This window comes from Stigmatopora argus, chromosome 1, assembly GCF_051989625.1.
Source record: "Stigmatopora argus isolate UIUO_Sarg chromosome 1, RoL_Sarg_1.0, whole genome shotgun sequence".
Taxonomy (NCBI): Eukaryota; Metazoa; Chordata; class Actinopteri; order Syngnathiformes; family Syngnathidae; genus Stigmatopora; species Stigmatopora argus.
In genome coordinates, this window is record NC_135387.1 from 30,499,241 (window position 1) to 30,525,015 (window position 25,775).

General features: G+C 43.1%; 1 protein-coding gene across 6 annotated transcripts in view; it reads right to left on the reverse strand.

Annotated features, from left to right (window-relative positions):
• Window positions 1–1,147: 1,147 nt before the first annotated feature.
• The window catches only part of raph1b (Ras association (RalGDS/AF-6) and pleckstrin homology domains 1b), a 32,202-nt gene continuing 7,574 nt past the window's right edge, over window positions 1,148–25,775 (reverse strand). For 3 of the 6 annotated variants that reach the window (XM_077616371.1, XM_077616373.1, XM_077616372.1), the window contains exons 2-18: window positions 25,418–25,496; window positions 24,458–24,577; window positions 23,276–23,381; window positions 23,024–23,200; window positions 21,525–21,925; window positions 18,851–18,928; window positions 18,570–18,644; window positions 14,944–15,021; window positions 12,820–12,979; window positions 11,274–11,395; window positions 10,573–10,638; window positions 9,925–10,068; window positions 9,492–9,602; window positions 8,052–8,150; window positions 7,851–7,971; window positions 7,120–7,253; window positions 1,148–7,049 (exon numbers count right to left, since the gene is read on the reverse strand). In XM_077616371.1, coding sequence (XP_077472497.1) covers window positions 4,080–7,049; window positions 7,120–7,253; window positions 7,851–7,971; window positions 8,052–8,150; window positions 9,492–9,602; window positions 9,925–10,068; window positions 10,573–10,638; window positions 11,274–11,395; window positions 12,820–12,979; window positions 14,944–15,021; window positions 18,570–18,644; window positions 18,851–18,928; window positions 21,525–21,925; window positions 23,024–23,200; window positions 23,276–23,381; window positions 24,458–24,577 — 4,962 coding nt within the window. In that variant the 5' untranslated portion in view covers window positions 25,418–25,496 and the 3' untranslated portion in view covers window positions 1,148–4,079. The other 3 variants (XM_077616374.1, XM_077616375.1, XM_077616377.1) reach the window with 3 other exon arrangements.

The following is a 25,775-nucleotide window of genomic DNA, read 5'->3' on the forward strand; positions in this document are numbered from 1 at the left end:
TTATTTAAAATTAAATAGATTAAAAAGTAAATAAATAAATATAAATATGTATAAATAAATAAATTCCCAACCTACGGTGACTCTACGTAAATTCCGATCACGTGATTGGTTCGGCGATCCCTCGTGACGTAGTGACTCATAGGAAGTTTATTTAAATCGTTAAAATTGTTTACATTCTTATTCTTATTTATTTGGGCCATATTAAGTGTAACAAATACAAAATGTCTGACATTAGAAGACCGCTAGATGACGTTAACCTACCGTTTAACGAACTTTTTTTTAGATTCGATAACTTTATTTACACTTACATTTCCCAAATGAATGTTTAAATCCTCTTATTTTTCATATTTGGATCAAATAGTTTGCTTTCATCGAGTGTAACACAATTTATTCTTGACTCATTACCGTAAATTCATATTTTTGGTTAGCATTAACAGCTAAGTAAACAGTTAGCTTTCGCCACAGTGTCAAAATAAAGATATTTAAACACATTAAATCTTAAAGGTTTCTCCTTTCATCTGTAAACTGTCCTTCAAATGTACTAAAATAATAATAAATAACGACTCGGGACAAATTTTGGTTTCAACATTTATATTGTGAATCTTGGTTTTTATAAGCAAGGACAAATTGAATCCATTTGCAACCATTGAGGCCATTGAGTACATCAATAATTTACACACAAAACTGTAGCAAATGTCCCATTAAGGACGTTTTTTTTAATAATCTTAAAATATGTATAATCGTACAGAGTCGACCAAAATCGCCGATTTTTTGGGGGAGGAGTCTCGGTCGGGCTAGACAAAGACCATAAGGATTTAGTCATGATTTCCATTGGCGTTTATCATTATTAAAAAAAAAAAGATCGGACACTAGCACAATACAGCCAGCAGATGGTGCTGTTTTACTTATTTCTATTTTTTTTTCGGTAAATACTCAGTATAGACCGAAAAATATGGAATATTAAGGGCCAAAAGAAAAAAATACGTCAACAAGAATGAAAACTTAATATTACAAGATTAAAGTCATGTTGCAAGACAAAATTATGAATAAAAGTTGACAAAAATACACAAAACAGCCGAAATATTACAAGATTAAAGTAAACAAAAATAATAATACTACAAGATTAAAAAATGTAACATTTTTCCCCGTAATATTGCAACTTTTTTGACTTTATTTTGAAAGTTTTTTTCCTTTAATCCTGTAATACACTTAATTCTTGTTGCTCAATTTTTTTGAGTTATGAATTAATACTTCATCGTAATAAAACAGGGTTTCCGGAAATAAAAATATTAAAATATTAGGACAGCTTAAGCACCCTGTTGAAAATGAAGGCCTCGTTTCAAACAGGCTTAATTACGACTTTCCGGCTCCGGCACCCCCCCCCCGCGAACCTCGTGAGGATAAGCAGTTTGGAAAAGGAATGAAAATACTGAATTGATTAGAAATAATAAAGAGTCCCACTTTAAGCGTGAAATATGAATTTTAGTGTCATTTTCAATGATATATTTCATCCAATAAAAACGCCCCATTTTAGCGTACGGCGACACGATTGGACAAAAACGGTACCATATGTAGTAGCATCATCCCGCGGCGTAACGTAGCACGGATAAAACTTCCCGGATGGCTGCGACGTGACGACTTGGACGGCGACTGTACAAAACGAACTAAAAAAAATGAAATTAAAAAATAAAATGCGCATTTTTTTTTTATTTTTTAAATTAATATATAGAAGAATCCACTTTAAAAAAAACTCTCCAACTGTGCAAGACTTAACGAATAAGGCCTCCTTCTTTGACTCGAGTCATTTGAAAGCGGATTCCGAGTACATTCCTTCATAATATTTCAGCCAAACACTTCAATTTATCGTTTAAATAATGTCACACGAAAGGCAAATATTGTTTTGTTTTTTGAGAGTCCCAGAAACGGCGTTAGCAATGTCGCTAAAGCCTTTATAAGGTACTTTTTTCCTGTTTTTTTTTACAATATACAGCACCGTTAACATGATACAGTAAGCCCCCCTTATGAGGACCAATTTGGTACGGTTTGGATTTTAATTTAATTTCAAATTTTCAGAATAAAAGGACCACATTTTGGGTAATGCGACCAATCAGCTCCAGATGACCTGTTTTTTTGCTTAAAAATTAACGTATGAGCATAATTTTTGAATTTGTTTTGAAATGTTATTTTGATTAGACTTTTATTCTGGAGGCTTTGGTTTTAGGACCATTCGAATATTTTGGAAAATTGGATATTATGACCATTTTGATTTACTGTGTTTTGCATTTTATGACCATTTTGATTTATTGCGTTTTGTATTTTATGACCATTCAGATTTTTATTGCGTTTTGTATTTTATGACCATTCAGATGGATAGCCATTCGGTTTTTATGACCTTTCGGATATTATGACCATTCATATTTGGCAACAGTTCAGATTTTATGACCAATCTCATTCATAACCATTCTGTCTTATGACCATTCGCATATTATGACCATTCATATTTGATAACAATTCAGATTTTATGACCAATCGCATTCATAACCATTCTGTTTTATGACCATTCATATTTGATAATATTTCAGATTTTATGACCAATCGGATTTATAACCATTCTGTTTTATGACCATTTGGATATTATGACCATTCATATTTGACAACAATTCAGATTTTATGACCAATAGTATTTTTAACCATTCAGTCTTAAGACCTTTTGGATATTATGATAATGTGGTTTTGTGGGCATTTCGATTTTATGGCCACTCGGATATTATGAGCAATTGGTTTTATGATGAATTGTGTTTTATTACCATTCGGATTCATAACCATTCTGTTTTTGTGACCTTTCGGATAATCCGAAAAATCAGATTGATGACCATTAAGATTTGATAGCGATTTGCATTTTATGACCGTTCAGATTGATAGCTATTCAGTTTGATGACCTTTCGGATATCAGGGCTATCGTGCTATATGACAGTTCACATTTTATGACCACCCGGATGTATATCCATTATGTTTTATGACCCCCTCGGATATTATGAGTTTGGTTTTATGGCCACTCCCATTTTATGACCTTTCGGATATTAAGCTTTATGACGGCGCCGATTTAATTAACATTTGGATTTATGACCATTCAGTTGTATGACCCTCTGGGCATCAGGATACTTTGGTTTTATGACCATGCCGATTTTACGACCATTCCAATATTCTGGCCAGTCAGTTTTATGACCATTGGGGTTTTATAAATCTGATTTTAGGACCATTCGGATATTATGACTAAAATATTCTGGTCCCAACGTGGTCATCTTAAGCAGAGCCTACTGTACTCGGTTTGGGGCCAACCCGAATCTGGTCGTATTTGCTATTGTTGCACCAATACCGAGCAGAAAAACATGCGTCGAATGTACTTTGCGAGATCTAATTTCCACCCGTGGGTTGCCCCACACAAGATGGCCGCCAACGAGCCGAGGATGGCTCGTCATCCCTCCTCAAATGAGTTTTTCTCCAGTAGCCGTTGAAACCATTTCAAGTGAAAGGACTGGCAGCGAATGAAGGAATGTCCATTAGCTGCCGACCTTCCACTCCACACACAGATTGGACGGCTAGCAGCGCTATTGGCGGCCAACCAGTGAAAAATAAAATGAGTTCCTCCTCTGCTCTGAACAATATGGACCCGTAGATTAGGCGTCCAATCCGTTAGCGACCGAACGGACATCGCCGACCCGCCCACTTCACACGGATTGGACGGCTAACAAACAACGATAGCACGTAATTACTTTACATTCGAGCGAGTACGAAGTCGTTTTTGTATTAAAAGAAACACAGTGTGGGAATCGGGAGGCCAAAAATGGTGCGGGTGCGACGCTTGTAGCATTTAGCGCCCTATTTAGCGCCCCCGTTTGTCATTTCCATCCAAGATTTCACTTTGCTAGCAGTTGAAAAAGGACATGCTAAGTGGCTAACTGGTGGCTTAGCGCTAAAATCCTGAGCATTTGGACCCTCACTCACCAAATTCCAAACGAGCTTTTAGCTATTTACAATTTTTGGGAATGGCGGTCCCCAAAAAGCAGGCCCCGCCCTTTTCAACAGTCCCCGGTAAGCTTGGTGGCGTCCCCCCGTTTCGGGGGAGCCGGCGGGGGCCCCCGTCGTAGCGTTGCATAGCCTGAGATGTTCCCGGACACGTAGCCGTCGTCCCCGCCCCCGTTGCTCCGCCCCTCCCGGTCCGGGAGGAGCTCGGGGGGCGGCGGCGGCAGCGCCGGCTCGTCCGGGGTCCCGCCAAAGTCCGTTTTGCCTTGCTTCCCCACGGACTTGCGCTTGAGGGTCCGGTTCAGATCGGCCAGGAAGTTGGGCTGGCCGGAGCCGCCCTTGGGGGAGGTGGCCGGCGGGGGGTCCGGCCCCGCGTTGCTGCGCCGTGCCAACGTGGGGGGAGGAGTCTTTTTCAGGGAGCTCTTGGACCAGGCCGAGGAGTTGTTGCTCATCGGGACGGGCGGGGGAGGGGGCGGAGCCTGGGGCTGGGGGTTCACCACGGCCACTCTCGGAGGTCCGCCGGGGGCGTGGGCCTCGTTTCCGGGCGGTGGCGGCGGCGGGAACAGCTCCGACGCCGGCGGCGGGGGCGGGAAGTAGGCGCACTCGGCCGGGGGGGAGGGGAACTCGACGCCGGATGGCTTGGTTTGGCCGACTTGGGCCTGAAGGGCCAAGGGCAGGTTGGCCAGGTTGAGCTTACCCGGTTTCGGGGGCGCGCGGGGTCCCCCCGAGGGATCCTTGGCGGGGGAGGGGGTCGAAGCCAAAGAGGGGGAAGAGTAAGAGGACGGGGGGCTGCTGCTGCCGGCGGGGGCAAATTTGCCCAGCAGGTTCCTTCGGGATTCCTGGTAGGAGGCGCAAGAGTCCGACTTGACGCTGGAGTTCCTCTGAGGGGTTGGCGGAGGTTTTTTACCGCCGGTAAAGTTGCCGGAGGGCGAAGACATTTTCCCGCAAGGGAGGGGAGGGGGCGGCGGAGCCGGGCAAGAGGCTGGGGGCGGCGGACAACAGGCGGTCGGTGGGGGCGGAGCCGGAAAACCGGCGTCGTGGACTTGAAGCATGTCCGGAGGAGGCGGGAACTCCGACGGGGGGAGCGGCTGACTGCCGACGGGCTGCCATTTGGGCTTGGATTTGACCGCGGGGGGAGAGAGGGGAGCTTTGGAGCCCTCGTTGTGATTGGCCGGCGGGGCCGAAGCGCCGGGGAATTGACTGGCGAGCTGTTTGACCAACGACGTGGTGGCGGGCGCCGTTGCCGGTTTGCTTAGGCTGTGCTGTTTGGGAAGAGTCGCCGGCGGCGGGTTGGACGGGTGGCCCATCTGGAGGCTGAACTGCTTCTTGAGGGGGGCGGGCGGAGGAGGGGGCGCCGGCGGCGGGGGCGGTCCGGCCGGCGGGAAGGGAACGATGGGCGATACGGGTTTGGGGGCGGTCTGAGGGACAAATCCCGGGCTGAAGGATTTGGGTGGCGCCGCCGGGGGAGGAGGCGGGAATAGGGCCGGAGGCGGAGGAGGCGCGGGGGGCGCCGGAGCCGGAACGGGAGGCGGCGGCGAGTCTTCAACTTCCAGGTTGGCGGGCGGGAGATCTCGCGGCGGGCTGGGGAACCTTTCCTTCGGCACGCCCCTCGACCCTGATGGGTAGGTGGACTGGCCCGCAGGGGGCGGGGGAGGAGGGGGCGGGAAAAAAAAGCCGTTGCTCTGAGAATTTAGGGGCGGGGCTTGGCCAAAACCCACTGGGGCGTTCGGACTCGGGGGGCCGAACTTTAACGCCGCCATGGCCGAACCGGGCGTGGGGACGGATGGCGGCGGAGGGGGAGGCGGGGGCGGCACGTTAGTCCTGGCCGCAATGTGATTGACGTTCGGTCTGACCTGCGCCTTTGAGGGGGGCGCCTGAGGCGGGGGCGGGGCCTGGGGGTGCGGCCGGTGTGGGTTGACGGCCTGGTTCTGGTTCTGGAGCCGGGTGATGGTGCTGAACTTGTACATGTTGAGGGCCGGGGAGTAGTGGGATGTGGTTTGGATTGGGGGTGGCGGGGGAGGGGGCGGCGGCGGTGGGGGAGGCGGGGGTGGGGGAGCGGGCGGGGCCGGTGGTTGCAGGGGGGACACCACGTGGTTGTAGGTAGGGAGGGGCGGTTGTCGTGAGGGCGGTCGGTTGCCGTCGGACTGGGTTGTTTGCGGTTGATGGGGCGGCGGGAGGGTTTGGTCGACGCCGTAGGGAGGGCGTGGCGGCGGCGTCTGGGTCGGCGGGTGACCGTAGTTGGTTGCGGGGAAGTGTGGTTTGGGGGGCTGCTGCGAACGCTGGGGCGACGGCGGGGCAGGTTGAGGGGGCTGGAAAAATGCTGGAGGAGACTGAAAAACTGGTTGGGGTTGAGGTGACTGCGAGACCAGTTGAGGCGATTGAAAAACCGGCTGGGGTTGAGAAGACTGAAAAACCGGATGCGGTTGAGGAGACTGTGAGACCGGCTGAGGCGATTGAAAAACCGCTTGAGGCGACTGCGAGACCGCTTGGGGTGAATGAAAACCCGGCTGGGGTTGAGGTGACTGCGAGATCAGTTGAGGCGATTGAAAAACCGGTTGAGGTGACTGGAAAACCGCTTGAGGCGCCTGGAAAACCGCTTGAGGCGACTGCGAGACCGGTTGAGGCGATTGAAAAACCGGTTGAGGCGACTGGAAAACCGCTTGAGGCGACTGCGAGACCGCTTGGGGTGAATGAAAACCCGGCTGGGGTTGAGGTGACTGCGAGATCAGTTGAGGCGATTGAAAAACCGGTTGAGATGACTGGAAAACCGCTTGAGGCGATTGAAAAACCGCTTGAGGCGACTGCGAGACCGGTTGGGGTGAATGAAAACCCGGCTGGGGTTGAGGTGACTGCGAGACTGCTTGAGGCGATTGAAAACCCGCTTGAGGCCCCTGAAAAACCGCTTGAGGCGACTGTGGTTTCGGGACCAGCTGCTGCTCCACCTGGTCTACGGAATGCTGACTGTGATGGCGGTGAGCGTGGGAAGCCTGCGGCAAGGTGGCCCCCCTGGAAGTCTCCGTTCGCATCTGTTTGAGAAATCCCGAGCGTTAGGGTCGGGAGCTAAGGGCTACGCTAGTCCTGTGCGTGGTTTCGTACCTTGGTGTTTTCTTCCAGTTGAGTGCCCCTCTTCCAGGCTTCGGAGAAAATGGAGCTGACCACGCTCTGGGAGCGACCGTGGGAACCCGTGTCCACGCCGCTGTCTGAATGGCCCGAGTGATTGGACTGTGATTCTGGGGGGTCACACGTAAGGAAAGAGGGGGGAAATTGAATTTAAAAACCATCTTTTTCAAAATAATTCACACTTTGGCTGAACCTGTGGGGAGTAATGCTCAGGGGCGACTTCAATCGGGAATATAAATCCTAATTCCAAATTGTGAGTATTAATCTAAATTACTAAATTGTAAATTTAAATGATAAATTTCAAACTAATATATAAATCTTAAATCCAAATGAGAACTTTAAATGATAATTTCAACCTAAAATATGAATCTTAAATCCAAAAGGTACATTTACATTATCGATTTCAACCAGAAATATGAATCTTAAATCTAAATGATAAATTTCAACCTAAAATATAAATCCAAGATCCTAAAATTAAATGTAATCCCTTTATCTAAATCTTAAATATTTAGCTAACATGCTAATTCAAACAACCGGAAGTAACAAAATAAAAGCCGTCAGAAACTCAAGATTAGGAGCTTCCATTATCTAACAAATGACTTTTATTTTGTTACTTCCTCTGGTCTCTGGTGGTCTGAATTCCAGACTAGGATCAGAACTCCAGGATTCCCAGTAGTCCAAAGTTTTTCCTACGAAATCCGACATACCGTGGATGCTGGCCGAACTGGACCCGGACCGAATACTGGCGGTGGACAGCGACGACCAATCGTAAGCCGCCTCCGTTCTCTTCATGGCCTCCTGGTAGTTCCCATACAGCTGCTTCCCATACTACACACGAAGAGAACTTTTCTTCCAGTGGCCATTTTGAAAGGACAACACGGGAGTCCGATCTCGGGGACTGGACTCACCTTGGCGATCCGGATTCCGTTGACCCACTGGTGCAAAGTCCGGACGTCGTCACAGCACAGATACTTGATGTACTGCGACTTCTTCTGGATCTGCGGATGCTACAATCGGCGGTAGCGGTTAGCTCGAGTGCTACAATCGCGTGGGTAAAATGACTCCCGGATAAAATTTGGGTTTGAAATGTGGGTCGTTAAAGGAGAAAAATGTGGTCAAAGTGTCAATACCTCTACTTACAAATAACTCTACTTCCAAAAACCTCTACTTCCAAAATACCTCTCCTTCCAAATACCTCTCCTTCCAAATACATCTAATTCCAAAATACCTCTACTTACAAAATACCTCTACTTCCAAAATACCTCTACTTACAAAATACCTCCACTTCCTAAATACCTCCACTTCCAAAATACCTAAACTTCCAAAATACCTCTACTTCCAAAATACCTCTACTTCCAAAATACCTCTACTTCCAAAATACCTCTACTTACAAATACCTCTACTTACAAATAAATACCTCTACTTACAAATAAATACCTCTACTTACAAATAAATACCTCTACTTACAAATAAATACCTCTACTCACAAAAAAATACCTCTACTTACAAAAACCTCTACTTACAAAAACCTCTACTTACAAAAACCTCTACTTACAATAACCTCTACTTCCAAAAACCTCTACTTTACTTCCAAATACCTCTACATACAAAATGTTCAGGTTACGCAACACTTTGATTTGCAAACAACCGTTCCAAGATATGAAAACCAGATATGAGTGTCAAAATCCAGCAGAACGTCTATTTGTTTCTGTATCCGCTATTTTCTTTTGAAATTTTCACAGTAGAAATATGTCCTACTTGACAATTCTGTAGATGTTACTGCATGACGCTGACTGTCTGGGTACATTGCTTGCTGACGCGCTATATTAATGTAGTGAATGGCTGACACGCATGTGCATATCATGCTTAAATCATGACAATACAGTCGTACCTCTACTTATGAAATTAATTGGGTCCAGAATTTTTTTCGTAAGTAGAAATGTACTTTATATGTAAATTGGTTCCATGGTCCTCACACAACTACCAACTAAACCATTTAAAATGGGTCAAAGTGTCCCAATTTTGTAGGAAAGATGTTAAAAACACACATAAATGATAGAAAATAAGGAAATGATTTATTAATGTCTTAAAAATAAATAAAGCATATGAAAATATGCCCTGGCGCCGCTGAAATATCTCCCTCCACAGCCGTTATTAGATGTAATACCTGTGTCTGTCCACCAGGGGGCGGCAAGAGTCGGTTCTACCAAGGCCGAAAGCGTCCACTTTCTAGTACATTTTAGACTTTTACGTGTGCCCTGTGTGTGTGTATAAAACTATGTGCCACGTTGTATTTGTATGGTTTTTAATCGCTTAACAAGGGGACGTAGAAGGGGTGCTTGACTTACCTTCAAAGCCAGGCAGTAATCGGTGGGCGCTTTGTATTTGCTCCGATAGTCTTGACCGTAGTAAACGTTGACATGGTCCAGTTGGAGGAAGCACACCAGGTCTCGGGATGCCTGCCACAGGAAATGCTCGCTTTTATTTTTGTAACCAGCACCAAGTTTAAGCCAAAAAATGTGGCAGGGTAGCATGTCAAGTCTCATTTGTGCGCATATAAGCCGTACACTGGATTCAGTCATCCTTTTTTGGAGCGACAAATACAGTAGAAAATACGGTATATTGCAGCAGCATCGCCACCCACTGGTTGGGATGCCAGGCACCCTTTTGGTGGTCAAAATTTTCCATTTTTTTTTGCGTTTTCAGCTTGTCAAACGCTGCCTGATTTTTTTTGTCTTTTCCCGTCAACATGTAAACGCCTCCTTATTTGACTCCGCCCACCTTGGCTTTGCCTTTCGGGACGTAGTAGATCCCAGAAGCCCTGAGGAGGAAGTAGCGCTTCTTCCACGACTTCTTGCCGTCGTCCTTGAGCCACAGCACCCCCTCGATCTCGGGCACGGACACGGAACCTCCGCAGAAGCACTCCTGAAAAAACGGTAGCAAAAAAAAAAAATTAAAATAAAAAATAAAAAATTAAATAAAAGTAAAAATATATTTTCCCCGATAGTACACATTTTTTAACTGAAAAAATACTCTGCCCCACTTGAAAATAAATAAATAAATACATCTAAAAATAAATAAAACAACACTTTTTTTACTATTATTTTTCGTAGCATAAATTTATTTAAATCAGAAAATGAGATAAGTTTAAAACTGTAGGGATTCTTTAAAAAAATCGTTTATATTTATAAAAGACTAAAAAAATACTACTTACCCACTTAAAAACAATAAAAAAAATCTAAAAATAAATGAAACAGAACACTTTTTTACTATTATTTTTCTTAAATTTAAATTAAATTTATTTAAATCAGAAAATGAGATAAGATTAAAACTGTAGGGATTCTTTAAAAAAATCCTTTATATTTATAAAATACAAAAAAAAAAAAATCTTTTTCCACCCGGCGACAACATCGTGATTGGTCGTCTCACCTCCAGCAAAGCTTCCTTGTTCCTGTCGGCCATTTCCGAAGTCTCCTTGCGCCCCAACAAATAGTTCTGGAAGGGATGAGCGGAGACGTGTTAGCGCCTCGCTAATGAGATTCACGCCGATGGCGAGAAAATGTCAAATTGGATTGGACGTTGGAGGCTGGGGGGCGTGGCCATTTGATACCAGTTTTGAATTGGGTGTGTAGAAATGACAATGGAGGACAATGAGCTGGGATTGGCTCCAGCACCCCCGCGATCTTAGTGAGGAAAAAGCGATCCAGAAAATGAGAGGAGAGATTATTATTTTTCCTATTTTCATAATTTGTTGCCACTTTTTTTTTGTTTTTGCGGCCCGGTGGAGCAAGTGTTTAGCGTGTTGGCCTCACAACTCTGGGGTCTTGGGTTCAAGTCCAGGTCGGTCCATCTGTGTGGAGTTTGCATGTTCTGCGTTGGTACTCCGGTTTCCTCCCACATTCCAAAAACATGCATGCTAGGCTAATTTAGCATTCTAAAATGACCCTAGCGATGATATAATTGGTTGTTTGTGTCTTTGTGGCCTGCGATTGGCTGGCCACGATTCAGGGTGTACCCCGCCTTTGGCTGGGATTGGCTCCAGCACCCCCCGCGAGCTTAATGAGAAAAAGTGGTTCAGAAAATGAGATGATATGAGAGATAATTGTTCATATTTTCATAATTTTCCGCACCTGAGGGTTCTTGAAGAGAGCATATTTCTCGATGCGCTCGATGAACATGAGCTTGTTGTGGCTGTCCCGCGTCCAGTTGAGGAGGTTCTCCACCAGGTTCTCGTGGTCCTCGAAAATGCGTTCTGACAAAGACAGGAAAAGGGGGCGGGGTTTTATTACTAAGAACTGGTCAGTCAGTTGCTAACACGCTCCGTGTTAGCCTTTATTGCTAACATGCTAAAAACGTTTTCCCCATATCATCCTCATCTTCTCCTGAGCGTTGGTATGGAGCTGGCGTTCAGATCGCAACAGCGCCCCCATTTTCTGTGGTGGTCGGGTGGTGTAATTGCAGTTCGTTTTATTTTATTTTATCCTTGACAAAAATTCTTCTGCTAATTATCGTTTTATCTAGTGTCAACTTTAGCTTTTTAGCTTTTGTGCTAAAATTCAGGTGAAAAGTAGAAATATATGGGCAACATTTTCCATTTTTACCCTATAAAAATAAAGTACACATTTCAGCTTGCAACAGCGCCCCATTTTCTGTGGTGGGCGGCTGGTGTATTTGCAGTTTAGTTTTTTAATTTTATCGTTGACAAAAATTATTTCACGCTAATTATCGTTTTATCTAGTGTCAACTTTAGCATTTGTGCTAAAATTCAACTGAAAAGTAGAAATATATGGGCAACATTTTCTGTTTTTTCCCCTATAAAAATAAAGTACACATTTCAGCTCGCATCAGCGCCCCCATTTTCTGTGGTGGTCGGCTGGTGTAATTGCAGTTCAGTTTTATAATTTTTATCGTTGACAAAAATGATTTCACGATAATTATCGCTAACGTTTTATCTAGTGAAAAGTAGAAATATATGGGCAACTTTTTCTGTTTTTCCCCTATAAAAATAAAGTACATATTTATTTTACAAAAAAAAAATACACTTAAAAAAATAAATAAAACAACACTTTTTTTTACTATTATTTTTCTTAGCGTAAATGTATTTAAATAAAAAAATGAGAAGATTAAAACTAAACATTTAAAAAAAAATCCTTCATATTTATAAAATACTTTAAAAAAAAAATTTAATACTTAATATTTATAAGACTAAAAAAAAATCCTTAATATTTATAAGAATTAAAAAAATAATCCTTAATATTTTTAAGACAAAAATAAATAAATTATAGGAAGCCCGGTGGTTAAGTGGTTAGCGTGTCAGCCTCGCAGTTCCGGGGTCGTGGGTTCGAGCCCAGGCCAGTCCTCACTATATGGATTTTGCTTTTCCCCGGGCTTGCGTGGGTTTTCTCCGGGTACTCCACTTTCCTCCCACAACCCCAAAAACATGCATGCTAGGCTAACTGTATGCTAAATTGCTAAACTAAACATGATTGGCTGTCTCATTATGCCCCACGATTGGCTGGCCACCCATTTAGGGTATCCCACGCCTGGCTCCAGCACCCCCCGCGACCCTTATGAGGATAAGAGGTTCGGAAAATCAATTTTACGTCAGCGAATGAGTGTCAATTGAAAAGGAATGGTCATCTCAACATGAAAAACGGCCAGGAACAAAGGGCTTACCCATCTGCAGCTCGGTAATGGTCTCAACCAGCGACCAATCGGGGCTGTAACCGCAGTGCGACTTGTCCAGGAGGCTGTCCAGCACCTGCCTGACCGTCTGCCTCTCGTCCACCATCATGGTTTTGGAACTCTCGTCCGACATGTGTACCCGGATCACCAGCTGTCAAAAAAAAAAAAAAAAAGGGCGGCGACCGCTCATTCTTGGAAGTTGACCTGATTATTTGAGTTCAACGGCACCGGTCGCCGTCTGAGCACTTAAAGAGCAACCCGCGTAATCCCGCTCGCCATCTAAAGAAGATTAAACGTGGCCAAAGCGGCTTTCCGTGGCAGGCCGATCGGTCGCCGGGACAAACTGGAGGGGGGCGAAAAAAAAGAAAAACTGATTGCCTTGACCTCCCGACCGGTTTCAATCCGGGGTTCCAATCAGTGTGGCTTTGCGACAAACTTGGATGAACGTCAAAGCGGAGAAAGCTGCGGAATTTGACCCCATTCAGACAAGTATTACCGTATTTTCTGGAATAAAAGTCGCCCCTTTTCTTATAAAAAAAATTACGAAACCTTCTACTAATACTTATAACATAAACTTATGTTTTTTTTAATCAAAAGCTAACTTTTTTAGGCTAAAATTATCTGAAAAGGTGCAATTATTTATCTCATAGTCCATTTTCCCACGAATAAACGTCAACCAAAAGCACCTCCACAATCAACAGGAAGTGACAGAAAAATAAGAGGAAATAAAACGTTTTATTAATAAGTTTTTTAAAAGAATGTTATTTCCAAAAGCGTCTCCTCTAATTAGTAATAAAAAACCAACCTCTGATTTCTTAACGACGTCAAGAATTTTATTTCCACCCTCAAAAAAGCGGACGCACGTGATTTACTTTGGCGAGTCACACTTCTGTTAGGCGCTATTTTGACACGCCTGCTATTGACTTCTACTTTTTTTTATTGGAGAGCAAAGAGCCGCTGCACGGCACGCGCGCCGCCATCTTGGATCGCCATCGTCCACCAGTTTCATTATACTTCTGTGTATGATGACAATAAAGGCTTTTGATTTGATTATTGATTATTATTAATCTGTTTTTTTGTTCTTATTTGTGCACTTAATTATTATGTATGTTGAACACTTATCTATGTATTAGTTATTGTTATAAATGATAAATGATGACCCTTTGTGCACTTCCTTACTTATGTTGTTGACTACTTATTTATTATTTGTTTATGTGTTATTACTGTTATTGTTTACTGATGATTTATTAATTATTGTTATTATTTATTTGTGTTTGTTGTTATTTGTGCACATTCCTACTTATTTAGGTTGTTGACGACTAATGTTGATTATTTATTTATTATTACTGTAATTATTGATTAATTATTCATTTATTTATTATTGTTATAATTTATATGTCTGTTTGTTGTTATTTGTGGATTTCCCGTACTTTATTTATTCTGTTGACTACTTATATTGACTAGTTATTTATTTATTGATGATTTATTATTACTGTTATTATTTATTGATTGTTCATGTAATTATTAGAGATTGTTATTATTTATTTATCGGTTTGTTTGTTGTTGTTATTTGTGCACTTCCCTACTTTTTATGTTACTGACAACTTATATTGACTAATTATTTATTTATTTATTCTACATTGATTATTTATTAATTATTAAATTATTGTTATGATTTATTTGTGTTATTGTTATGATTTATTGATTATTTCTGTTTGTTTGTATTTGTTGTTATTTGTGCACTTCCCCGCTTATTTATTTTGTTGACTAGGTATTTTTTAATTATTTATTCCTTAAATATTGTTATAATTTATTGATTATTTCTTTGTCTGTTTGTTGGTTGTTTTTGTTATTATTATTTGTGCACTATACTTGCAAAATGACAATAAAAATATTCAATGTAATACAAAATATGGACAAAAATCACACGACAATCATCTCATCTAATTATCTGACAAAAGAGACAAAATTGTCAATCTACATCGCCCAATCAGAGCCCCTCGACGCGAAGCCCCTCCCCCTCCACCCTCCACCAATCCCACGGCACGCCGCAATGACCTACTTTCCCCCTCCGAACGAATCTCGCCGCGGGAAGAGACGGTTTGAACGCCTTACCTTCTTCACCTGCGCCTCCTTGATTTTCTCCAGTGCAACCCGAATTTTTTCCGCCTTCAACTTGGCGGCGTGCTCCTCCTGTGGGTAAAAAAAAAAAATAGAGACGCTCAACTCTCCGTCACCAAACGCCATTCTCCGAATGATGGCCATTTTTGTGTATTACTTTGAAAAAACAAAAAAAAAGCACCCTATTGCATCTATCTGGGTGCTGCCAACTAGTGGACGGGAGTGGAAGTGCAGTAAGATATTATTTATTTCCACCCAAAACCCATTAATTCCGACGCCGGCCTCGTTGCGACCCGTGACCTCCTTTTTTTCAATTTTGCTAAACGTGAACAGATTTTGCAAGGAAGAAAAAAAAACATTAGAAAAAAGCCCAGTAGCTTATTTTTTATTTCATATAAATGGACTTCCTCTCTTTATTATTTATATATTATATATATATTTGAAAATCGGAGACACTCAACTCTCCTTCGACAAACGATATGATGGCCATTTTTTGTGTATCACTTTGGGGAAAAAAAGTACACTATTGCATCTATTTGGGTGCTGCCAACTAGTGGATGGGAGTGGAAGTGCAGTAAGCTATTGTTTATTTCCACACAAAACACAAAAAAGATCGATTCAGACGGATTTTGATTCGCTACAAGAACAGCCAGACAGGCCGTATTTTCTCACATATAAGCCACACCCTTAAAATTGCCTAATTTGACAATTTCTTGCGTATAAGCCGCACCCCTAAATTGCCTTAAAATGGTGGAATTTGACAATTTATCGCATATAAGCCGCACCCCTAAAATTGACTTAAAATGGTCGAATTTGACAATTTCTCACGTATAGCACCATTAAAATTGCCTTAAATGGTCGAACTTGACAATTTCTCACGTATAAGCCACCCCTAAAATCGCCTTAAAATAGTTGAATTTGACAATTTCTCGCGTATAAGCCGCACCCTTAAAATTAGCTTAAAATGGTCGAATTTGACAATTTCTCACTTATAAGCCGCACACTTAAAATGGTCGAATTTGACAATTTCCCGCGTATAAGCTTTAATAGAGAGTACAACTGGGTTACTTTAAAGGGAAAAACTTTTTTTAAAGCATCTATTATATACATTTACATATTTTTTAACTATTGTATGAATCAAAAGCACATTATTAGGCTTAATATCATAAGAAATTAATTCTTCCAGTAATGATTGTAATAGTCAATCTTATTTTGCCGACATCTACTGACGATAAAAGAGTATAGCAAGTCTTGTGCGCATATAAGCCCTACCCTTGATTCAGTCATCATGTTTTTTAAACTTACAAATGCGGCTTATATGCGAGAAAATACGGTAATATCGCAGGATCCTTTTTTTTTAAACACCAAAAATTAATCGAGTAGTCGCGAATTTCCACCAAAAAACCACACAACCAAAGACCCGATTTTCAACCGTTCCGAAAATATTGCAGAATCAATTTTTCATATCAATAAATCTAGGCTAGTTTTTGATCAGTTATCGTCAACGTTAATTCAGGAAACCGGATACGCTTCATCCCCCATTTTTTGCCAACCCCCACAAAAACCGGAACCAAACAAGTCTCATTTTTGCTTCCCGAAACGAGAATAAAAATATTTCTACTCACCCGCCCTCTCCAACACGACGCCATCACCCCCGTTCCGACGAATCGTCTCCTCAAATTATCGATGGGAAATCCCCGCCGCCGCCGCCGCCGCCATCGAATCTCCGCCCCCCCCCCGAATTCCCAAAACCAGCTTTGACGCCTCACGCGACGACAGTCCAAACAATACCCGGGTTGACAAAGACAAAGCCCCGGCACCCCGCCAACAAACACAAGAAAAAACCCTCCAACTTGTCGGAAATCCACCCGAATAATCGAGAAAATATCATCGATTCGAAAAGCGTAACGAAGCGGTACGGGGCCAGCGCGGAAAATGAACGCTAAGACGAGTGAATGGTGTAAGCCCCTCCCCCCCTCGCAACCTTCAAAGGCGCTCTCTCACTCCCCGGCGAGATCCCGACTGAGGGACACCCGCGGAATAGCGGCGACTTTTTCCCCTTTCCGCGGTCTGTTTTTTTCGACCAATGGGGCGAGGGGGGCGGGGGAAGCGTGACCGGGATGGCCCCCGGCGCTAACCCGTCAAGACAAGGATGGAGAATTGGGGGAAAGGGCGGCATATTTCAAGGGTCCGTGGCTAAGCCTAACGCTCCCCTTCGGAGCCGGCCCTCCCGCTTCGAATGGATTGGACATCTATGGCGGTCAATGGCAGGCCATGGGTTTATTTTAGGGCATTTCCTGATGTTTTTTGTCACTTCCTGTTGATTTTGGGGTATTTCAGGACATTTTCTTGCTGATTTTGCTCACTTCCTGTTGGCTTTTGGCATTTTAGGACATTTACTTTTGTATTTTGGGTACTTCCTGTTGATTTTGGGGCATTTGAGGACATTTTCTTGCTGAGTTTGCTCACTTCCTGTTGGCTTTTGGCATTTTAGGACATTTCCTTTTGAATTTTGGGCACTTCCTGTTGATTTTGGGGTATTTCAGGACATTTTCTGTGTATTTTTGGCCACTTCCTGTTTATTTTGGGGCATTTCCTGCTGATTTTGTTCACTTGCTGTTGGCTTTTGGCTTTTTAGGACATTTCCTGTGGATTTTTGGGCACTTCATGTTGATTTTGGGGCATTTCCTGCTGTTTTGGGCACTTCTTGTTGATTTGGGGGCATTTCAGGACATTTCCTGCTGATTTTGGGCCACTTTGTATTCATTTTGGGACATTTCAGGAAATTTCTTGCTGAATTTGCTCACTTCCTGTTGGCTTTTGGCATTTTAGGAGATTTATTTTGGTATTCTGTTTACTTCCGGTTGATTTTGGGGTATTTCAGGACATTTTCTGTGGATTTTTGGCCACTTCCTGTTGATTTTGGGGCATTTCCTGCTGATTTTGTTCACTTGCTGTTGGCTTTTGGCATTATAGGACATTTCCTGTGGATTTTTGGGCACTTCATGTCGATTTTGGGGCATTTCCTGCTGTTTTGGGCACTTCCTATTGATTTGGGGGCATTTCAGGACATTTCCTGCTGATTTTTGGGCACTTCCTGTTGATTTTGGGGTTATGTCAGGACATTCCTTGCTGATTTTGGGGCACCTCCTGTTTACTTTTCCTCACTTCCTGTTGATTCTGGGGAATTTCAGGACATTTCCTGCTAATTTTTAGTCACTTCCTGTTAATTTTTCCTCACTTACTTCCTGTTGTTTTTTGCCATTTCCAGACATTTCCTGCTGATTTTACGTCACTTCCTGTTAATTTTAGGGCATTTCAAAGGTTGACATCCTGTTGATTTTGGGTTACAGGAACAGGAAGCGACATTCAATACATTCATAAACCGGTTTCTTAGCATTTTCCTTCATGGTTTTTACACCAAACATCCAAAATTGGGACACTTTGATCCTTTGTAAAAGTTTGAGTTGCTCGGCAACCCCATTATTACCGTACGCTACGCTATAAAAGTGCAATGTGATTGTGAAGCGTGCAGGGCAGCAAAAAAGGGTGAGCGATAAATGGGTGTGGCGGTAGAAGAAGAAAAAACAACAACAAAAAAACAACAAAAATAAGCGCACCTTGGTCAGGAGGTGAGAAGGCTTTCCTGCTATGCTTTTCAAAATAAGAGAAGTTTCTTGGTCCAGATACGAGTGCTTGAGGGTGAGAAAAAACAAAAGCGCAGTTGAAATCCGGCACATTTTCCGGGTGTTAGTCGAGGTCAAAAATGGCTTTCCGGCGGAATTCGGGTGGAAAAAAAACGCACCCCAAATTTGGCCAAAAATTTGAAGGGAAATTCCATTTTTTTTGGCCAAAAATATGAAACATGGCGGCGAAGAAAAGATCGTAGACGTGCACTTACGGTGGCCCGATCCACTTCGCTCTCCGGCGAGGCGAAGTCGAGGTGGCGGCGAGCCTGTCGTGGAGTGGGCGTGGCATGCTGAAAATGGGCGGGTGTTCGTGTGTGGGTGGGTAGACGGGTTATGTTGAAAGAAAATGGGTGAAGACGGACGGGAAGGGAAAAGAAATAAAGAAATAAAAATGCAAACACATGCAAGGTCGGCGAGCGTTTTTGGCGAGCCGCCGCCGCCAAAAAGGGGCGTCGGCCTGCGAGGGCTCGCTGGGAAAAAGGACGGAAGACCATGAGGGCCACTTTTTAGTTCAAATTGGATGTTTTTCTTGGAAAATGACTTTAAAGTCAGCATTTTGACGTCAAAATTGACATTTTGGCAGAAACTGGCTTTAATAAAATCACAATTATGACTTTATGACGACTTAACGAATTCAAGTTTTGGGGGCGGAGCTTAAAGTCAGGATTTGGACCTTAAAAACTTTTTAAAAACTTATTAAACTTTTTTTCAAGAATTTTGACTTTAAAAACTTTATGATGACTTTTTTTAAGAATTCAACTTTTGGGGGCGGAGCTTAAAGTCAGTATTTGGACTTATTTTGAACTCATTAAATTTTTTTGGGGCTGAATTTTGATAATTTTTTTAAAACTTAGTAAACTTTTTGGGGGCGGACCTTAAAGTCAGGATTATGATTTTCTGATGACTTTTTATAAACTTGTTTAACTTTCTGAGGGCGGCGTTTGAAGTCATGATTTTGACGTCAAAATTGACATTTTTGCAGAAACTGGCATTTTTAACACAATTACGACGTTATGATGACTTTTTTAAAACTAATTTAAGTTTTGGGGGCGGAGCTTAAAGTCAGTATTAGGACTTTAAGATGACTTATTTTGAACTCATTAAATATTTTTTGGGCTGAATTTAAAGTTGAATTTTGATCTTTTTTAAAAAACTTAGTAAGCTTTTTGGGGGCGGACCTTAAAGTCAGAATTATGATTTTCTGATGACTTTTTATTAACTTGTTTAACTTTCTGAGGTCGGGGCTTAAAGTCAGCATTTTGATGTAAAAATTGACATTTTGGCAGAAACTGGCCTTTTTTTCATCACAATGATTACTTTAAGATGACTTTTTTACAAATTAAACTTTAGGGGGCGGATCTTAAAGTCAGTATTTTGACTTTAAGATGACTTATTTTGAACTCATTAAATATTTTTGGGGTTAAATTTAAAATTGGAATTTTGACTGAAACTGTCTTTTTTTCAGAATTGTGGCTTTTTAAAAAACTTTTTGGGGGACCAAATTTAAAGTAAGAACTTTAAAAACGTTTTTTTTTTTTTAACTAATTCAACTTTTGGGGGCGGACCTTAAAGTCAGAATTTTGACTTATTTTTGAACTCGTTAAACATTTTCATGGGCTGACTTTAAATTCATCATTTTGTCTTCAAAGTTGGAATTTTGACCTTTTAATTTTTTATCATTTTTTTGTGGCCCAAATCCACTTCCTGTCCCGTGTAAAAGCGAAACTTGCAAATATATTTGGTGTCACATGCTTGGCGGTGAAAACATGCACAACAACAACAACAACAACTGGATTGAGTCAAATAAATCAACTGATTAGGAGGGGCTTAATCCCGCCCATCACTTCAAATCCGATTGGTCGGATTTTGTTTCACACACAAGTAGTGCTGGGCAATATATTGCAAAAAAAATATACAGTAATCCCTCAAATAGTGGGGTTAATGTAGAGCAAATATGGCCGCGATAATTGAAAAATCGCCAATTAGGGTCACCCCTATTATACAGTAATCCCTCGCCATTTCACGGTTCAACTTTCACAGATTTTTAATGTAAAAATCCACGCTGAAACTCGGAAGCGGAAGCCACTCCCCTTCCCCTGCTTGCTACTAGGACTCAGCACTGAAGAAAAAAATTAACAAATTTAACAAAAAAATGAAATTTTTTTAAATAATTTGAAAATTTTTAAAAACATGTTGTTTTACAAAATTTAAAAAATAAATTAAAAATTAAAAATTCATTTAAAAAAATAGTCATACCTCTACTTACGAACGTTTCAGGTTACAATTTTTTTTTCTATGCAAATAAGTGACTGGAGATATAAAAAACATCAAACTTACAAAATCCCCCAAAAAGTAAAAATGTATTTCCTTATCCATTATTTTATTTTGAATTCCCCTTATTAAGCGATTAAAAACTAGAAATGCAACGTGGCACATATTTTTACACGCACACACATTAGGCACACATAAAAGTCTAAAATATACTACAAAATGGACGGCTTTCCGGCCCTGGTAGAACGGGATCCTGTCGCCACCCGGTGGACAAACACTGATATTACATCTATAATGGCCGAAAAGAGGTGCAGGGCACATTTTCATATGCTTAATTAATTGTAAGACATTAATATATCAATTTCTTATCATTTCTCTCATTTTTGTGTGTTTCCCCGCATTTTTCATACAAAATTGGGACTTTTTAACCCATTTTATAGGGTTTAATTTTGTAAGTAGAGGTACGACTGTATATATTTTTTAATAGGGGTGACCCTACTTTGCGGGTGGGGGGTCCGACCCCCGTATTACTGTATTTTGAAAGTCGCTGTCAATTGGCGAGCAATGATGTCACCTGTTGCTAGGTAAAAATGGGACGGCGGCCGTCAACGGTACCTCGGTGCTGGTCTGATTGGTCCTCGGAGCCCCGGGTCCGCCTCCCCCGTCTCCGTCCGCCGCCGCCGTCCCTTTCTCTATGTCCAGCGAGTCCACGCTGGACGCCGAGGCCGAGTTGACGCTGGAGCGCTGGGACGGCGGCGCTTCCCGTTCGCCGGCGGAGCCCGTCCGCCGGTGGCGCCGCCCGTCCCCGGACGAGGCGGATGACGGGCGGCGCGGGGCGTCGGCGGCGGCGCCCAGCGAGGTCTGCCGGGCGGCCTCGTCCATGCTGAGGGAGGCCTTCTCCAGCTGGGAGGTGATGTCGTCCAGGGAAAGGTCGGACCTGGCCGGGCGCCGGTCCGCGCCGCCGCCACCGCGGACCGTGTTGGCCGGAGACGCCCGGGTGCTGCTGTTGGCACTTCCTGTTGGAGGAGAATTGGCAAATTGGAGGACGCCTGTCAAGTTACAAATTCTACTTACAAGCGCGTAACCACAAAATTACATTTTTCCCTATTAAAGTACACCTCTACTTACAAATGCCTCTAGGTACCAATGTTTCAGGTTACACATTTTTTATATGCAAATGAGTGACTGGAGTGACGAAATCCCCCAAAAAGTAAATGCATTTCCTTATTCGTTATTTTATTTTGAAAATATTAAATAAAAAACTTTTTTTTTCAAAATAAGATAACGGATAAGGAAATGCATTGACTTTTTGGGGGATTTCGTAACTTGGATCTTTTTCGAAATCCCCCCAAAAGTCAATGCATTTCCTTATCCATTATTTTATTTTGAAAATGTTTTTTTCCAAGATAAAATAACAGATAAGGAAATGCATTTCCTTATCCATTATTTTATTTTGAATTTTTTTTTTCTTTCAAAATAGGAAATAAGGAAATGCATTGACTTTGTGGGGGATTTCGTCACTTGGATATTTTTTAAAATCCCCCCAAGTCAATGCATTTCCTTATCTGTTATTTTATTTTGAAAATATAAAATAAAAAACTTTTTTTTCAAAATAAAATAACGGATAAGGAAATGCATTTACTTTTGGGGGATTTCGAAAAAGATCCAAGTTACGAAATCTGCCCAAAAAAGTAAATGTATATCCTTATCCGTTATTTTATTTTGAAAATAAAATAAAAAATAAAATAACAGATAAGGAAATGCATTGACTTTTTGGGGGGTATTTCATAACTTGGATCTTTTTCGAAATCCCCCCAAAAGTCAATGCATTTCCATATCCATTATTTTATTTTGAAAATATTTTTTTTTCAAAATAAAATAATGGATAAGGAAAATGCATTTACTTTTTGGGGGATTTTGTCACTTGGATCTTTTTCGTATCTCCACTCACTCATTTGCATAGAAAAAAAAATGTAACCTGAAACGTTGTTACGAAGAGGCATTTGTAAGTAGAGGTGTACTTTATATGTAAATTCTCTAATTGGTTCTAAGGTCCTCACACAACCACCAACTAAACCCTTTAAAATCCGACTCCCCCAGTCTTCTAGGCCTACCTCCGCTGCTGCCGCCACCCCCGGCGGCCGGGTGCTTGGCGCCGCCACGCCCCCCGGCGGCGCGCTTGCCGGAAGCGCGAGAATTGGGCTTGGAAATGGTGCTCAGTTCCTGTTCGATGGTACACAGGTCGGCCATCAGGGCGTCCAGGTCCACGGCGTCGCCTTGGTTCAGGGCCTCTGTCGGGGTCGGGAGACGCCGCGTCGTTAGCGCCGCGAGGCGGAGTCACGCGCCAGGAGTGGGCGGGGGCTCACCGTTGAGGTTGTACATGGAGAAGCGGTAGGAAAAGTTGGCGATGTTGGTCTCCTGCCTGAGGGGGGGCTTGCGGAGTGTCTTCTGAGGCCGGTCCTCGTCCATGCTCTGGACACACAAACACAAAAATGTCGCTAATTCGGTCAAAGGCGAGTGAGTCGCTAGGACTTATGAAAAAGAATGAGGATTAATAAGCCGCTAGATGTAGTTTTAGCGCCATGGTGCCGACGCGTCGCTCCTATTGGTCCGTTCGGGAATGGGCTTCGTCACCACCGCTTTCTATATTTTAGCTCACAGGTTAGCGGAGAAACAATATGCACCCATCAAAAAGAGACAGATATGGCTCTTGAGCCATATGAACCCATGAAGAGCCACATTTGGCTCTCGATGCACCCATCAAAAGAGCCACATATGGCTCTTGGGCCATATGACGCACTGAAAAGAGCCACATATGGCTCTTGAGCCATATGCACCCATCAGATGAGCCACATATGATTTGGAGACATATGAACCCATTGAAAGAGCCACATATGGCTTTTAAGCCATATGCACCCATCAAAAAAGCCACATATGGCTCTTGAGCCATATAAACCCATGAAAAGAGCCACATATGGCCTTCGAGCCAGATGCACCCATCAAAAGAGCCACATTTGGCTCTCGAGCCATACACACCCATCAAATGAACCAAATATGGCTCTCGATGCACCCATCAAAAGAGCCACATATGGCTCTTGAGCCATATGCACCCATCAGATGAGCCACATATGGCTCTTGAGCCATATGCAACAATCTAAAGAGCCACATATGGCTCTCGAAGCACCCATCAGAAGAGCCACATGTGGCTCTCGAGCCATACGCACCCACCAGAAGAGCCACGTATGGCTCTTGAGTCATATGCACCCATCAGATGAGCCACATATGGCTCTTGAGCCATATGCAACAATCTAAAGAGCCACATATGGCTCTCGAAGCACCCATCAGAAGAGCCACATATGGCTCTCGAGCCATATGCAGCCATCAAAAGTGCCACACATGGCTCTCAAAGCAACCATCAAAAGAGCCACACGTGGCTCTGGAGCCATAGGTTCCATAACCCCTGCGCTAGGAGACGCAGAGGAATAGCAGTGTTGATGTTGCCATGGTTACCGCACCCTCCCAATTATTCAAAGATAATCTAAAATGACCTGTGTGATCTTGTCCAACTCCCCCAGCCAGGCTCCAAACATCTTGTCCAGGTCTTGGTCCTCCTTATCGCTGTCCTCCTCGGCGCCATGGTCCAACTCGTCGTCGGACACCTGATCCATCTGCGGGACGGCGTGCGGGAAAAATGAAAAGGCAAAGGAAGACTTATAAGGCAGAAAAGTAAGCAAAGGGGCTGACATGGCTCCCTCTTGTGGACTAAATGGGAATTACACAAGAGTCATTTATTTCCCATTAAAGATTTCATTGAACGCGTTAACGTGACATTCATTTGAATAGGGAAGCTTTGTGAGTGGTTTACGCGTCGGCCACACAGTTCTAAGGTCCTGGGTTCGAACCCGGATCAGTCCTCCTGTGTGAATTTTGCATGTTCTCCCCCATTTGGCTTGCCTGGGTTTTCTCTGGGTACTCTGCTTTCCTGATTCAGGACTTTCCCAGGCCTGGTGCCCGTAGTTAGCTGGGATAGGCTCCAGCACCCCCCGTGAGCCTTGTAAGCGTTTCAGGAAATGAATACTAAAAAAAGCAAAGCAGTGGTTAGCATATCGGCCTCACAGTTTTGAGATCGAGGGTTCAATCCCCGGTGGGTTTCGACCTTTCTATTTTGCGTGGGTTTTGTTTGGGTACTCCACTTTCCTCCCACATGCCTAAACATGCATGCTAGGCTAATTGTATGCTAAATTGTTTTTAGTTACAAGTGATTGGTTGTTTGTCTCCCTGTGCCCTGCGATTGGCTGACCGCCAATGGCCGGGATAGGCTCCAGCACCCCCATTGGACATCTACGGCTGCCAGTAAACTGACTTATTTGACGAATTATAAAGAGGTCCGCCCACTTCAGAAATGAGAAATGCAATAAATCCGGCTAATTGGTCTCCACGTCAACTTTGTTTGAAATGGAATCCGTCGCCCCCGGCGGGCTGCCATTGGTCACCCGAGACTTTCTCACCTGTGAAGCGGTTGGGCCGGCCCTCTTTCTACCCGGTCAGTCGGACGCGGCGCTGCACTCCGACGCCGCCGTTAATCCGCTGTCAAAGACACAAAATGGCGGATGAAAACATGAGTCGGGGAAACTCAGCAGGAAGTGACCCGGAAAAGGAATAGGAAGTGACTCAAAATCAACAAGAAATCACATGTAATTGCCCTAAAAGGAAAAGGATAGACTGGCTATGAAGTCCGTAAACCTTCCCATACAAATCACTTCCTGTTGGTTTTGGGTCACTCAACAGGAAGTGACTCAGAATCTACAGGAAATTAACAGTAATTGCCCTAAAATGAAAAGGAAGACTGGCTATGAAGTCCCGAAA